We start from the raw sequence: 14,632 nt of genomic DNA on the forward strand, positions 1-14,632 counted from the left end.
GAAGTCAAATGTGAGGCCGTCTATTTGCCAGCTAAAGCTTGGCCCCAAAACACAGCAACTCTGAAACAAAATGTCCTAGTCAAAGTACATGCCTCAAACTGATTGGAATGGCATGCTGTGGTCTTTGGAGAGGTGTCTGGAAAATTCAGGGAACTGAAACAATGTTGGGAGGAAGATTCAGCTAAGATTCCTCGCCAGTCTATCGCAGGGCAACACAGAGACAAACAGGACAAACAACCATTCACACACACACTCACACCTAAGGAGAATTTTAAAAGGGCAAATTAACCTAACAGTCATGTTTTTAGACCATAGTACCTGGAGAGAACCCCCACATGCACAGGGGAGCACATGCAAATTCCATGCAGAAAGACCCAGGGCAAGGGTCAGACTCAAACCCAGGACCTTCTTGCTCCAAAGCAGCAGTGCTACGCACTGTGGAACAGTGCAGCCTACACCTAAATATATATTTATTAATACTTTCAGTTGTTACATTAAACATACTTTGACATTTATTTCTAGTATTTCCAAATATAAATTTATTATTATTATTATTATTATTATTATTATTTTATTATTATTATTATTATCGTAACAAAGTTTATTTTTGTCTTGAAGCGTCCCATTTGGCCCGGACAGAAGGAAGCAGGTTCCGTTTTTACTTTTCTTATTCATTTATTTATTTATTTTTCTGCATGACCTTTTAGCTCCTCACATGTTCTTTTCTTATTTATTTATTTGGTTGTTTATTTATTTATTTATTTGTTTATTTGTTTATTTATTTATTTACTGTTATACATGACCTTTAGTTATTTTCTTTTCTTATTGAAGGTCTTATTTATTGATTATTTATTTATTTATTTATTTATTTATTTATTTATTTATTTATTTATTCATTTATTTATGCGTGACCTCCATCTCCTCACACGCTCCGCTCATCAATCTCGGCTCGCGCTGCGCTCAGGCGTTACCGCGTTGCCGAGCAACCGACCTAGCAACGCAACTAAACGTTTCTGTCGGTCGCGGAAAGTTTTCAAACCGGAATGAGTTTCAAAAGGAAAGAACCGGATTTCACGGACAGTCCGGCTCGTTTAAACCGAGGCCCGGAGCAGGTAGGAGGGAGAATGTGATGGGGGGAAAACACAGAACCTCTGGTAAACGTAACGTTGTTGTTTTTTTTAACTAAAAATCATGGAAACGCGACGCTTAACGAGCAGAAGCTCCCCCTGCTGTCAGCTCTCTGTAGGCACTTGGAAATTTTTTCCAACTACTTTAAGTGCTAAATTGTTTTGGTTTAACAAACATAACTTTTTAAATTATATATATATATATATATATATATATATATATATATATATATATATATATATATATATATATATATATATATATATATCATTTGTTGAAATCGGGAAAGTATTGAGAGTTATGACTGATAAGTCAAGAAAATCACAATTATGGACAATAGAAAATTCATTGGAAAAAAATTAAAATGATTTACAAATTAAAGGACACATTAAAAAAGACCATTAAAAGGATGATAACTTTTTTTTTATTGAAATAGATATCAAAATGAAACTTTGAATGTATTTAGGTGGATAACATAACATGATGATAAATATTCCAGTCTCACAATTGCAATACAGTTTGACCTTAATAGAAAGTTTCTGTAATGTTTATGCTGATGTGAGTTAAACTGTTAATCTCTGGGGGGAAAAAAATATGTTTTTTTATTAACCCTAAACTGAAGCTGTTAACAAGGCCAGCATCCGTTGCCCAGGGCTGCAGGAAGCCGCCGTGGATGGAGACAAAACCTTCGTTTTCTCTGCTTGGGAGCGAAGATCAAAGCCCCGAAGCAGCTGAGGAAAGTCAGTTCAGTTCATCATTTCTGACACCTTGCATAAAATCAGCAGCGTCCTGGTTGGTCACCTGCGTGTTGCTTGTGTTGTGCTGCAGGAGATGCTCCCGACTGCAGCGGACCCAGTGGAGGTTCTGGCAGAGCCCAGGCCCGGTTTCACAGCAGAGCCGGGAAGCTCAGGAGCTCCAGGAGCAGCTGGGCAGACGTGAGGCAAAAGAACAAGAGATTGCACCAAAGTGTGATTAAAGTCCTGAGGTGATTGAGGCCTTTTTCAGCCATAGACATAATATAAGAGTAGACGCGTCATTGGGCGGGTTCTGCCTATGCTGCGATGCGTCAGAGCGTCCGCCATCTTAAATGTGGCAAATCTGCAGTTACTTAGTCACTTAAACAGTATCAGAGGGACTTTAATCTCTGAATATACTTTGTATTCATAGTATTTTTGTTTTTGTAATATTACAAGTTTATTTTCGTATCCCTTTAGCTTCATTCTCCTGAATTTATTCTCCTAAAGAATAAAAATATTTAAAATAATCTAACCTGGCCCTATTACTCCAGGAGTGCAATAATTCTGCCAACTGTGACTATTCTGGAAATGTTCCCCCTTAATTCTCATAATATGATGTTTTTATCATAACATTATCACTTTTGTGTTTGTTTGTTTTTTTTACTTTATTGACCTAGGACTTTTTTTTTCTCATATTATTAATTTTACCTCTTTAATACTCCCCCAAAAAGTCTGTTCCTAAAGGTTCACATGTAACACGGTTTTATGGAATAATGAAGACCACAGTGTTTAGATTTAACAAATTGATCCTTATATTCATAACACAGACACACACACAAATACACACACACACACATATATATATATATATATATATATATATATATATATATATATATATATATATATATATATATATATATGTAAATATAGCCTGTGTTGCCACTCTGCAGCTTTGGTGTGTCCAGTTTTGCAACATGGTGCAGCCTTAGTTTATAGAAGGCAGATACAAGTAGTGAAATCAGCCAGAATACATTTCCATGCAGCACAGGAATCTTCTCTGATTCACGTTCACAATAACAGAACTCAACTTTTTTCTGCCACATACAATATGGCGGTGACGTTGACGTGCGAACCTGCTCCCTATGACGCGTCTACGTATATGATGTCTGTGGTTTTCAGCGGCCTTTTAGAAGAATCTAGTCTGTAAACAGTTAATTATGTTTCATATAACAACAGTCTGTTAGTAGCTTGTCACTGTAGGACTGGCCCATAACTCCTGCACGGTCTGGTTTCAGTCAGCGGGTCTCTGAGGGCCGCAGCTCCACACAGGATGGACACTTCACCTTGACAGGAGAGACCAGACGTGAAATGGTAGGCCGCTAATATTACTGCAGCTGCTCTGTGATCTATTATCAGTGATGACGTCTCTTTTTTATGGGTTTGATCTTTTGCAAGACGTTCATTTTTCTTTCTGAGCCTGTAAAAGTCTCGACTCCTCACTCCTTTCTGACTTTCCAGTCGGCCAGAGGATCTGTTCATCTCTTAAAAAGGTGCAGAACACTGCAAAAAGGGAACAAAAGTGAGTAAATTATTCTTGAAATTAGTGTATTTTTGCTTAATTTGAGCAGATGCATAACACTACCTGCCAATGGAATAAGGTTTTTACACTTAATATAGGAAGAATTCATCTCCATCATCTTATTTCAAGTGCAGGATATCTAATCTATCTTATTTTAGGGGTAAAAATATTCATTCCATTGGCAAATAGTCTTATTTATTTGCTCAAATGTAGGAAAACTACACTAATTTCAAGAAAATTTTACTCATTTTTAGTTCCCTTTTTGCAGTGAAGCTACCCTTGATTTATTACATGTGGACTGAAGGTTATATACGCACGGTGCCTTCTTACTGGCGCTCTGTCACAGAGTCCCAATCTGTTCCCTGTTGTTTAGCTGGAGTTTTTGAAAAAAAAAAAAAATCAATTTAATTCCTATTATTTTCTTAGCATAACATTCAAACTGCTTTGGTTAGACGTGTAGTTATACAACAGCAGTGAAATGTATCCAGGTCATCTTTTAAAGCCTGTGCAAAATGGTAAAATAATTAGAAAATAACAGGATTGAGCAGAAAAAAAACACATTTAATGCTGAATCCATCCACTGTTAATACCCGCTTATCCATGCAGGTTGGTGGGGGGAGCTGGTTACTGCCAGCGATCATTACAGGACAATGTAGAGACACACAGCACAAACAACCAAGCAAATAAACTCACCCCTAAGGACAATTTACAGAGGCCAATTAACCTAACAGTCATGTTTTTGGACTGTGGGAGGAAGCCGGAGTACCCAGAGAGAACCCACACATGCACAGGGAGAACATGCAAACTCCATGCAGAAAGACCCGGGGTTGGATTAGACTTTTTGACCTCCTTGGTGCAGATATATTGCTTATGTTGAAATAAAGATATTTATTGAAATGCTAATAGTCCACTGTAGATGTGCTTTTACCAGCTTACTTCTCTGCTTTCCTCATATTTAAGGACATTTTTGCTGTCGCTGTCACACAGACCTCAAGAAAAATCAGCAGGACTGTTAATTAAGATCACTTTAAAGGGTTGTAAAGGAAAGATAAAAGGTGGTTAACAGCCTTATTACAACCAGAACATTAGGGCCTAAAGGAGAAACAGGCTGTTGGAACGGCAGCTGCAACGTGGCCTCATGAGGTGGAGAGAGAACTTGCTGATCCACTCGCTGCTGCAGCCTGAAACTGGTTCAGACTAACCAGAAGCCCCGGATCTTCTCTCACAGAAGCTTGACTGCAGTCGCTTTTGGACAGGAGCCCAAGTTCAGTTGTTCAGAACAGACATAATAAAGAGGTTTCCTGGCTAATACTGGTGAGACGTGAGAGAGACAGCATATCTGCTGGTTCTGGTGCGGCTGACAGGCATGTGGAGCTGTTAATGTAGGTGCAGATAGTCTTCCTGCTTGTTTCATCAGAGCTCTTCCAGGCCTCCTTCTGCATGACGTCCAGCAGCTTAGCTTTATATTCACAGGGTCTACGTGCTCATCTCATGCCCACATCTGTCTGCTTTAAACCATAAAGAAGGGCTGAGCAGCGGAAACCAGTAATAGTCAACCCAAATTTTAATGAAAAACTCACCGGAAAGGTTTACTGAAAGAAAGAGCTGCAGGTTTTGCTTTCTGTTTTCAGAAATACATTTAAAAATTTACCCTTCTAGTGTTTTGTTTCTTTTACATTGCTAGAAATCTCATGGACAATGCACTTTCTAATAGAAATATAGAATTTCTATACATATTATGAATTTACTCTTCACAGACCAATGCATAAGCTGCTCATAATAAACATTTTCTCTTTCTACGTGTGTTCTGCATGCTTCTGTATCACCATGTGGATTGCTTAGTGTCTTTCTGCTACTGAACATAATTTTTCTGCCCTGTCAGATGCAGAACCTCTACATCCAGAAAGGGATCAGCATGGTGAATGTGGCTCCTCTGCAAGAGTCCTGTTTGGAGAACATCCATGACCTGATCCCCTCCAAGCTGAGACTCCTGAGCACCGAGCTGAGCCTGCTGGATGATGAGATCAAGGGGGAATATCTGCACAGCATCAGGACCGCAATCTGTATTAGTTCAATCCCTTCTAAAATCCAATTTACGCTTTTTTCCTGCTGTAAACAAATGGCAAACAAGAGTCAGTTGATTCCTCTCACAGTCATAAATTGTGGCCTAAATAGAGGAATTATCAAATGCTTTTTGTATTAATCCATGATTGAATTCGATCTAAAATCATTTTTATCCTGAAATGCAGTAGCAGAAAACATTTTATCGTCTGCTGTGTTTGACTGCAGTATCGTATCAACTCAAAGATTCAAGCGGAAGTGAGACGGGAGAGGAGACGGATCTGCCTCCTCACAGACTAGAGTAAGTCAACACAAGGTTCATGTCAGCTCTGTAAGAAGTAACCAGGCTTCTAACCGCATAAAAATCACTGAATAATGTTCAGTACATCCCTTTTCAATTTTACCTCCTTTAAAAACAATGTCATTAAAGTTTTTACTTGGGTGACACGTCTTCACTATGACATCATTTATTTAATAAAAAGAAGCTAGAACGCAGAAACAACTGAACTAATCGTTGTCTGTGATTCAGCAGCTGATGTGACCGTTTATTTATAACCAGTATGAGCTGAGTAGTCTGTCGGAGAAACATTTGCACTCACTCTTCCTTGCGTTGGTGTTTTATTTTGTAGATGTTTGAGGCTAACTCTTTAGCTTCATTCATTGTGCTGGAACAGCATTTAATTTGGGTTTGACTGGAAACACCTTCAGATCATTGTCTGTGTTTCTGACCTCACTTTTTACTGCACAATGGTCTCTGCATCCCTCCTCCTCCTCTTGGACCTCACAGTTGCTTTTTATACAGTTGACCGTAATATTCTCCCCCACTGCCCTCACCTGGAGACTGGACTCTAGAACTTCTCTAAACTGATCCAGGTAGCACCACTAAGCCAGTTCTGTGGCCCTGTGGGATGCCAGATCCTGGGCCAACACAGACGCCTGTGGGGTCCTGCAGGGTTCAGTCCTTGGACCACCACTCTTTAACATACATACAGTCTTTTTCAATAAAATGGGATATGCGTTCTGATGAGGCTCATTTGAAAATAACGACCTTTAAGCAGGTATTAAACATACCTTTCATTAAGCCGACTCATTCATCCTGTGTTGTTTTCATTTGCGCTTAGAAGAAAATCATCATATTTAACAGAAATATCAGACAAAAAATCTGTTCAATAGGAGGTGCCCTGTAAACCCCCAAAGGGAGGCGCACAGGGCCATCCTCATACTTAACCACTTCAACTGACTCCGTTTGAAGATAAAATAAATTAACTTTTCAAAAAATATTCTAAAAGAATGAATATGACTGTATATGCTTCCATTAGAGCACATCATTGACAAGCAGGGAATGCCACAGCACAGGTACGCTGATGATACTCAGCTTTATGTGAAATCAGATCTAATCTCTCTGACTTGAAGCTTAAAACTGAAGGGATTAATTTTGCCTTAGTTATGGAGAATTTACAGTGGAGATCTGAACCTAAACAGATTCTTCTTTTGCATTTAAACAAGAAGAAACTGAAAATGTTTAGAATTTAGTGATGTTTTCATTAAAAAAATGATCCTGTCCTGTCAGAATGGAAATGGTGCCGAAGCCGTGGAATCGCTCGTTTGTCCAAGCGAGGAAGAGGATGAATCAAAATCTTCACTGTGTCAGACGCTCCCTGCTGCAACTGATGCTTCTGTGGCACGAATTTTACAAGTACGTTTCTCTTCCACCTCTCCACCAAGAGCTTTGAGTCAATAAAATCCTCCCTCATATGCACTCTTATTTATATTTTTATAATGCTCCACGTTGACCATATTATCAACACTGAACATCTTGCACACAGCAGATTTTCTCTGTAAATGAACCACAGTTTTTTTTAATGATAAATATAACTCACCTGTGGAAGATCTGAAGCTCTGCAGAGACTTTCCAAGCTGCAGCCCAGTGCCTCCGCAGATCATGGTGGTTCTGGGGGGGGCGAACTCTGTGTAATCCCCCTTTCCTGGGTGACTTCCTTTCAGAGACGTCCGTCTGATTGATGTGGCAGAGTTCTGCAGCAGAGAAAAGTTCGTCGAGCTGTCCGAGTTTCAGCAGATGGTCACTGAACATGCTGATCTCACCAAAACCTTCCTCCTGGAACAGTGAGTTTCGCCTGCCTCACAAATAATCTTAAATAACTGTGAGAAGATAAAAGGCGGTGAAGATTCAAAGTGCTGTGGAGTAAATCTCAACAGTGATTTCAGACACAAGGAACCATAACATTATACTGCAAGAGCACAGCTAACCTTTTAATCAATGTTTCTTCTTGTAGAATCAGCATCTTGTATTATAAAACAGTTGAAGCTCTTAAGCTACAACATGTGCAACATGACTAAATGTTTCTTTTTGAATTCAATCTCTCATTGACTGATACTAAAGCCTTCATCATCATTTTAAATGTTTTCCTTCATTCATTGAGGAAACGATGCATGCTTGTTTATTCCCCCGAGAATCACGCCGGGCTTAATGTGACTCAGTCGTAGTTTTCATGTTTGATCCGTCTTTTAAATGATTAACATGTTTTCTGTTTTAGTTGGCTCTCTGATGTGCACAACGCTTTCTGCGTGGGCAGCGTGCAAAACCAGCTGCTTTCCCTCAGCAAGAAGGGCAAACTTGAATCTTTCTTCAACTGCGTAGCAGCTCTGATGACCCTGCAGCTGCAGAAACTCACCCTCAACTCACTGAGTGACTACACAAGATTCATTTCTAAGGATTTGGTAGGAGAGCACTTTAATATGTCGGGCAAGTTTAATAAAAAAATAAATAATAAACAAACCAGACTGGTGAATATTGTTTTCATTTTCCCCTCCGTCTTCCAGCATTCAGAGAGAACCAGAGGGACACCGGGCTTTGTTGTGCATCTGATCCTGGAGGACACGGACATAAAGTTTGAGCCAGACTTCAGGACGTATGAGGAGGCCGTCATTAGCGCGTTTGAGCTCATGCTCAGGTCCACCAGACGTATACCACGGGTAGAAACCGTACTGTTTCCAGATTGGGTAAGAATAAAACTCTACAGCCAGGATGGAGTCTGATATGATGGCCTGTTAATACTTGTTGTCGTTTTTTTTTTTACATGAAATGTCACTATTTGTTTATTATCAAGAATCCTCTCTAAGTGAAATAGTCTGAAACAGACCAATGATGAAATGGCTGCTGATGTCCTCAGTTCATCCCTATTTTCACCTCCTGCCAGGAGTGCAATGTGGGAAAAACCTTGCAGCCCATCATCCTTCCAGAGACCGTGCAGGCCCAGCAGGAGGAGGTGCGCAGGGCGTTCTGGGCTGAGACAGAGAAGCCCACAGAGTTCGTCCACCGGTACGACCAGTACTCCATGCTGGTGTCCCGGCAGGCAGAGGAGAAGGTGCAGCAGTTCCTCAGTCAGCGGAAATCCTTCCAAGACATCATGGAGGAGGCCGTCTACTATCACCAGCTTGCAGAGGAGATTCAGTACATGCCGTGCAAAGTAAGATCTGGAACATGAGTGTGTTTGACTCTAGATGATAAGTATCTGTTGTCCTGTTTACAACAATGTGTAAGGAGTCAGCCGCTCTGGTTTAATTTCTACCTATTACCAGTTAGAGGATCTCTCCCCAGTGATGTTTCCCCTCATAGCTAGTGTCCCCCAAGGTTCAAGCTTTGGCCAAATGTGCATTTTCGTTATATTTATTACCACTGGGGTTGATTAAAACACGAACTAAACCAGGTTTATACAGCAGGGCTGATTAGGTCCAGATCTACCTGCCAGAGTCTGTCTGGCCTATTTTACCTCCTTGGCTGAGGTTGAAGGCTTTAGAGACAGAGTGCTAATCTCAATTTAATAAAACGTCTTTAGGATAAATTAGAAAGGAGGCCATAGTTTGGCCAAACATCGGTGTCTGACCTCATAAATGATCTCAGAATGGTCAGATTTTCCCCAAAATTCACCTTTAAACCATCTAGATGGACTTCTTAGAAGAATGAAAGCTGTAAGGATGTGAAGTCCAACACCCTGTCAAAGCTTTTAAAAAAGAAAATGTGATGACAATAAAGTTCATATGTGTAAAGTATATGAACCCAATACTTTTGACTATAAGGTGTATTTTTGGTACTGACTAAAATTACTTTTCTGTTCTGTATTTTATGTACAGATCTGTTTTTAGTAGGTCACATGTTATTGTTCTGTCCATAATTATTATTTTGCTTATATTGATCTGTTCAGAACTTTCGTTCCACTTGTGTTGTTTTTAAAAGTTGTCTGCAGAAAAACTTTGAGGTTTAGGATTTGAAAATGTTTGACACCACTTTTATGTTTTCCATTAAACCTGCATGAAAGCTGCATGATTATAACTTTCCAAGCACAGAAACTCACAAGGAACCATTTTTAAACGGCTGGAAATATTTCTACTGAAAGATTTGGTCTGGTCGATGTTTGCTGATTAATAATATTTTGGACTGTAGGTGATACAGCTCGGCATGTTTGAGGTCCAGTCCCACAAGCTCATCCACTCACTGGTCAAACGTGCTCAGGAGCTCAAACAAAAACTGGCCGTGCAGATGTTACAGGACCATCAGGAAATCAACAGAAAGTTAGTTGGTTTTTACCCTTTTCCTCTCTGTAGCTGTAAAAATATGACAAATAAACAACCAGGCGGCCAATAACAGCATTAACTCTGTGATGATCCTTAAGAAATGCTCACAGAAGAAGTCTTTGTAGGGAAATTGAGAATTTGTGATATTTCTAGGTGCAGACACTGAGATCCTGCTCCCATTTCCCCTGAATAACGATCCTCTCTCTGTCCGACAGCCTCTGCCATGAGTTTGAGAAGATTTCAGAGAAGGCTCTGAGCTCGCCAGCTGATACCCTGACACTGATGGAGCTGAAGGTGGGTCAAACGGTTCCTGGATCGATCTGAAAGTGTCCTACATTCTGGATGTGTGACATACCGGCGCCCTTCAGCTTTCAGAGACTAAGAAAATTACCCAGCAGGTCCAGAAGACAGAGAGGGTTTTATTTATTTAGGTTGTCAGTCCCCCTCACATCTAAATATTTATACATTTGTGTTTTCCTTCTGTACGTCTCTCTCATTCACAATGTTTCTCTTTTTGTTGTTTCTGATATAAAAATGCAATAAAACTTTTATTCAATTTAATTTCACTGATTTCATTCCAGAACTGCTAACAACGATAACCAGACTAGCCTCTGTTTATTTCTAAGCTCTTTTCTATGTAATGATGCACTGATCTCTCTCTGCAGACCTACATTGAGAAGGTTTTGAGCACAGAAATGCCTCTTCTGGAGCAGCGGCTGGCTGACTCCAACAGACAGCTGTGTTCCCTCGTGGACTTCGTCACCCTGACGCCAGAGGAGCAGGAGCTCAACGCTGAAACCGTTCACTGGTTTCGCCGGATGCCGCCCATTTTTGAGAAAAACCGGCAGATAATTGAAGAGAAAACAGAGCTTTACCAGTCTGAACTGAAGGTCTGTGATTCTGCTTTAATCCCTGACTGTTTAAAGCTGAGGCACCAACCAGAGTTAATATAATTTACTGGAGGTCAGGTTATAAAAAGCTGACGTGTTTGTACTGGAATCGTTCCAGATGCACCGGGAGCGTTTCACGGACGAACTGGAGAGCTGCAGCGTGCAGATGAAGGAGTTTCTTGGCTTTGGTGAGCTGTCAGATCTGAGCAAGTACCTGAAGAAAGCGCAGGCCCTCAATGCCAGGCTGGACTCAGCCAGTGAGAAGGTAAAGTAGGAGTTCATCACCGTCTCAGACCCAGGCTGGAGGTTTAAATGTTTTACAGGGCTCCCTCAGTGCAGCTTCAACTCATAAAGATGTATAAAATCACACAGTGCTTCAAACGTGATCAATTTACTTTAATTGTTTTACCTCTAGGTGGCGGCATTGGATCTGAAATAGAGTTTTCACTCCCTTTTATCATTTTACACCCTCAGTTATCCTTCTTTTTTATCTGTCTTTTCATTTTATTTACTGAATTCACTAATTTCTGGTTTATTTCCTCGGCCCAAACCTCTTCCTGTTCTGAATAGATCAACGAGCTTAATCTGGAAGAAGAGGCCTTCGGCTGGCCGGTGTCCCAGTACCCGCAGCGGAAACAGATCCAGGACAGATTCACACCGTTTCTGCGCCTGTATGAGACAGCCTACGACTTCCTGACGCACCATGAGCAGTGGCTCTGTGGGCCGCTCTCTGCTGTCATTCCAGATAAGGTACAAAACCAGCCAGGAGTGAATTTATCTCAGAAAACACTGACAACAAGCTTCATTCTCCTACCTAGAAAAACTGAAGAAGATCAAATCTTTGTGACGGTTACAGAACCAAATGGTGACAAAAGTGTTTCTACTAAGGAAGGGTGATTACTACGAGTCATTGACTTTGCAGCAATTCCTTCTCCTTAGCAAGCACGTGGTGACAGTAGAAAGGAAACGGCTTCCCTCGAACAGGAAGAAACTTAGCCTCGTGAGACCATCCTGATCTCGCAAGCTTTCAAGGTTTCACTCGCAGATCAGTCTGGCTACTCTCCGTTAAAGAAAATTTGGAGCCGTTCACCAAACGAACGTCCAATCAGCGTTGGCTTTGAGGCGGGTTGAGGTGTGACGCAACGAGAAGCGCGACAGTTCAGCCTAAAGAACATGGCGGCTTCAGCCAGTAGAACCAGAACCCAAACCCAGCTCAGAAGGAGCAGCCGTCTGAGACCGACCGGGAGTCTGAGGAGCGTTTGGAAATCTTCCACTTAATTTTGATCTGGAAGTAACTCAGCATTAATCCAAACGATTCAGATGAAACTGAGCCAATAGTTGAAATTACACAGAAACATTCAAAGTTCATACAGAAAACTGGATTCTGAAGAGTGGCTGAGACAAACAGACCTCTGTAGATAATTCACGCACCTGGAAAACAGCAATTCAGGAATTACAAATTAAAAGCTCCTAGAAATTCATATTAAATTAGAATTAAAATAAGTTTTAAAAATATATCTTTATTGTATAGGAAGTGTAAGATGTACCGACAATTATGGGATCAGGGATTTTATTTAAAATGGAAAACAATGGTCTTAAATATACTGAGAACCAGGTGGGATGGCTGCAACCTGAGACCTGCTGTGACCCTGAAACAGGAAGTTTACTAAAAAAAAAAATCACAAAATAAAACAGGAAACAACATACAGCTGAATGTTCAAGACACAAATTCAAACCAAGGACATCGAAAGAACCATAAAACAAGGACATCGAAAGAACCATAAAACATGGCATCACAATTTGTCTTCTTTGTGTTACTCCAGGTTTGAAAAATCTGCATTTTTTTGATATTTTGGCCATCTTCCATTTTCTACAGGTAAACATGAGAAATGAGAATATTCTGATCTGGAGTCTTAGATTTGGAGTTAAAGAACGGAACAAAATGACGATATTCCTCAAAAACACACTTCACAGAAACAAAACCCTTTTAAGGGACCTCTCAAACATTTTCCACAGCTGTTTATAAAGTACAATCATCTCTATATTATTATATTACTATATTACTATTATAACTGTGATGGACTAGTGAGCCATCCAGAGTTTACCCCACATATCGCCCCCTGATCCTGAGAGATTGACTCTCCCAGCCTGGATGGGTGGGGATGGATGGAAGGAGGATCTTCTGGAACGGGTTCTAACAGAACCATCCTGCTGTCACACTCTTGTCTACCGTCTTTTAAAGGCTTTCATTAGGAAAGTGCTCACCTTAGCAACCATTTAACAGCCCAGCAGCCAGAATCTCAGCCACTGAGCTTTGACAACCAGCTGAGACACGCTGGAAACCAGTCAGATCTGCCAGCGTCACCATCAGAGCAGATCCTGATCTGTTCTGTTTATAAATTCACGCATTTTCTGTTGTCACTTCTACTTTCCCCACTATTCTGCAAATGTGTTTGTCATACATTTTCCTTAAATTACCTCATGAGCAGCCAAGCCACCTCAAGAACTTCTGGAGGTCCAACGTGGCCTGACTTTTACTTTTTTTATTAAAAGCGTGACAGAAATTGTTTTAGAGAAGACTTTTTTTGTAGGTAGTAATGCTGAGCCAAGAGGTGCTAATATCTAATAGCTATTATTACTGCGTTATATATACAGATTAATGGTGATAATAAAATAAAAAACTGTCCTCCTGTAGGTGGAGGGTGATGTTGGAAACTACTGGCGCACTTTATACAAGCTGGAGAAAGGCTTCAGTGAGGTGCCCAATGCCCTGAAAATAGCCAGAACCATAAAGGCCAAAGTGGAGGACTTTAAGGAGCACATTCCCATGGTGCAGGTAAAGACCTGGCCTCTCCTACAGAACCCTCTCCTGTTATACTCTCTGTTTAACCGTTTAAAAGTTCTCCACTGCCGGCATTATCTGGGCCCTGTAGGTGTTGTGCAACCCGGGCCTGCGCACGCGCCACTGGGACGCCATGTCAGAGCTGTCCGGCTTCGTCCTGCACCCTGCCGACGAGCAGGCGTGCGTGGCTCAGTACCTGTCCATGCAGCTGGAGCAGCACCTGAGCAGCTTCGAAGGCATCAGCGAGGCGGCCAGCAAGGAGCACTCTCTGGAGAAGGCCCTGGAGAAGATGGGCGGCGAGTGGCGGGACATAGAGTTCACCCTGCTGGCCTATCGGGAGACAGGCACCTTCATCCTGTCCTCCGTGGAGGAGATCCAGCTGCTGCTGGACGACCACATAGTGAAGACGCAAACTATGAGGGGCTCGCCCTTCATCAAGCCTTTTGAGCAAGAGATACGGTGAGAAACGACATGGCCGCTCCAGAGTTTCTAAATGTTTTAGAGCCCACATGAAGAAACCCTTCATTGGTCTGTGGTCTGCCTGTCAGGCCTCTGATTGGACGAAACCGATGCAGAGCTGCAGTTCCATGAAGCCACTGTTTCATTTCAGAGAATGGGAGGGCAAGCTGCTGCTTTTGCAGGAGATCCTGGACGAGTGGTTAAAGGTGCAGTTCACCTGGCTCTACCTGGAGCCCATCTTTAGCTCCCCAGACATCATGGTGCAGATGCCTGAGGAGGGACGCCGCTTCACAGTCGTGGATAAAACCTGGAGGGAGACCATGATGCAGGTTACCGAGGT

The 14,632-nt window shown here is 41.4% G+C and overlaps 1 protein-coding gene across 1 annotated transcript in view; it reads left to right on the forward strand.

Moving 5' to 3' along the window:
* Nucleotides 1–1,024: 1,024 nt before the first annotated feature.
* LOC105937031 (dynein, axonemal, heavy chain 7) overlaps nt 1,025–14,632 on the forward strand; it is a 98,483-nt gene continuing 84,875 nt past the window's right edge. Inside the window, 19 exon segments of the mRNA XM_036139622.1 lie at nt 1,025–1,112; nt 1,781–1,868; nt 1,957–2,113; nt 3,164–3,239; nt 5,330–5,510; nt 5,737–5,809; nt 7,079–7,204; nt 7,513–7,632; nt 8,064–8,247; nt 8,350–8,529; nt 8,727–8,996; nt 9,971–10,098; nt 10,317–10,395; nt 10,767–10,991; nt 11,110–11,256; nt 11,562–11,741; nt 13,687–13,827; nt 13,925–14,292; nt 14,444–14,630. Of these exon segments, the coding sequence (XP_035995515.1) occupies nt 1,044–1,112; nt 1,781–1,868; nt 1,957–2,113; nt 3,164–3,239; nt 5,330–5,510; nt 5,737–5,809; nt 7,079–7,204; nt 7,513–7,632; nt 8,064–8,247; nt 8,350–8,529; nt 8,727–8,996; nt 9,971–10,098; nt 10,317–10,395; nt 10,767–10,991; nt 11,110–11,256; nt 11,562–11,741; nt 13,687–13,827; nt 13,925–14,292; nt 14,444–14,630 (2,979 nt within the window). The 5' untranslated portion in view covers nt 1,025–1,043.

The sequence above is a fragment of the Fundulus heteroclitus genome, chromosome 7 (genome assembly GCF_011125445.2).
Source record: "Fundulus heteroclitus isolate FHET01 chromosome 7, MU-UCD_Fhet_4.1, whole genome shotgun sequence".
In the NCBI taxonomy this organism is placed as follows: domain Eukaryota; kingdom Metazoa; phylum Chordata; class Actinopteri; order Cyprinodontiformes; family Fundulidae; genus Fundulus; species Fundulus heteroclitus.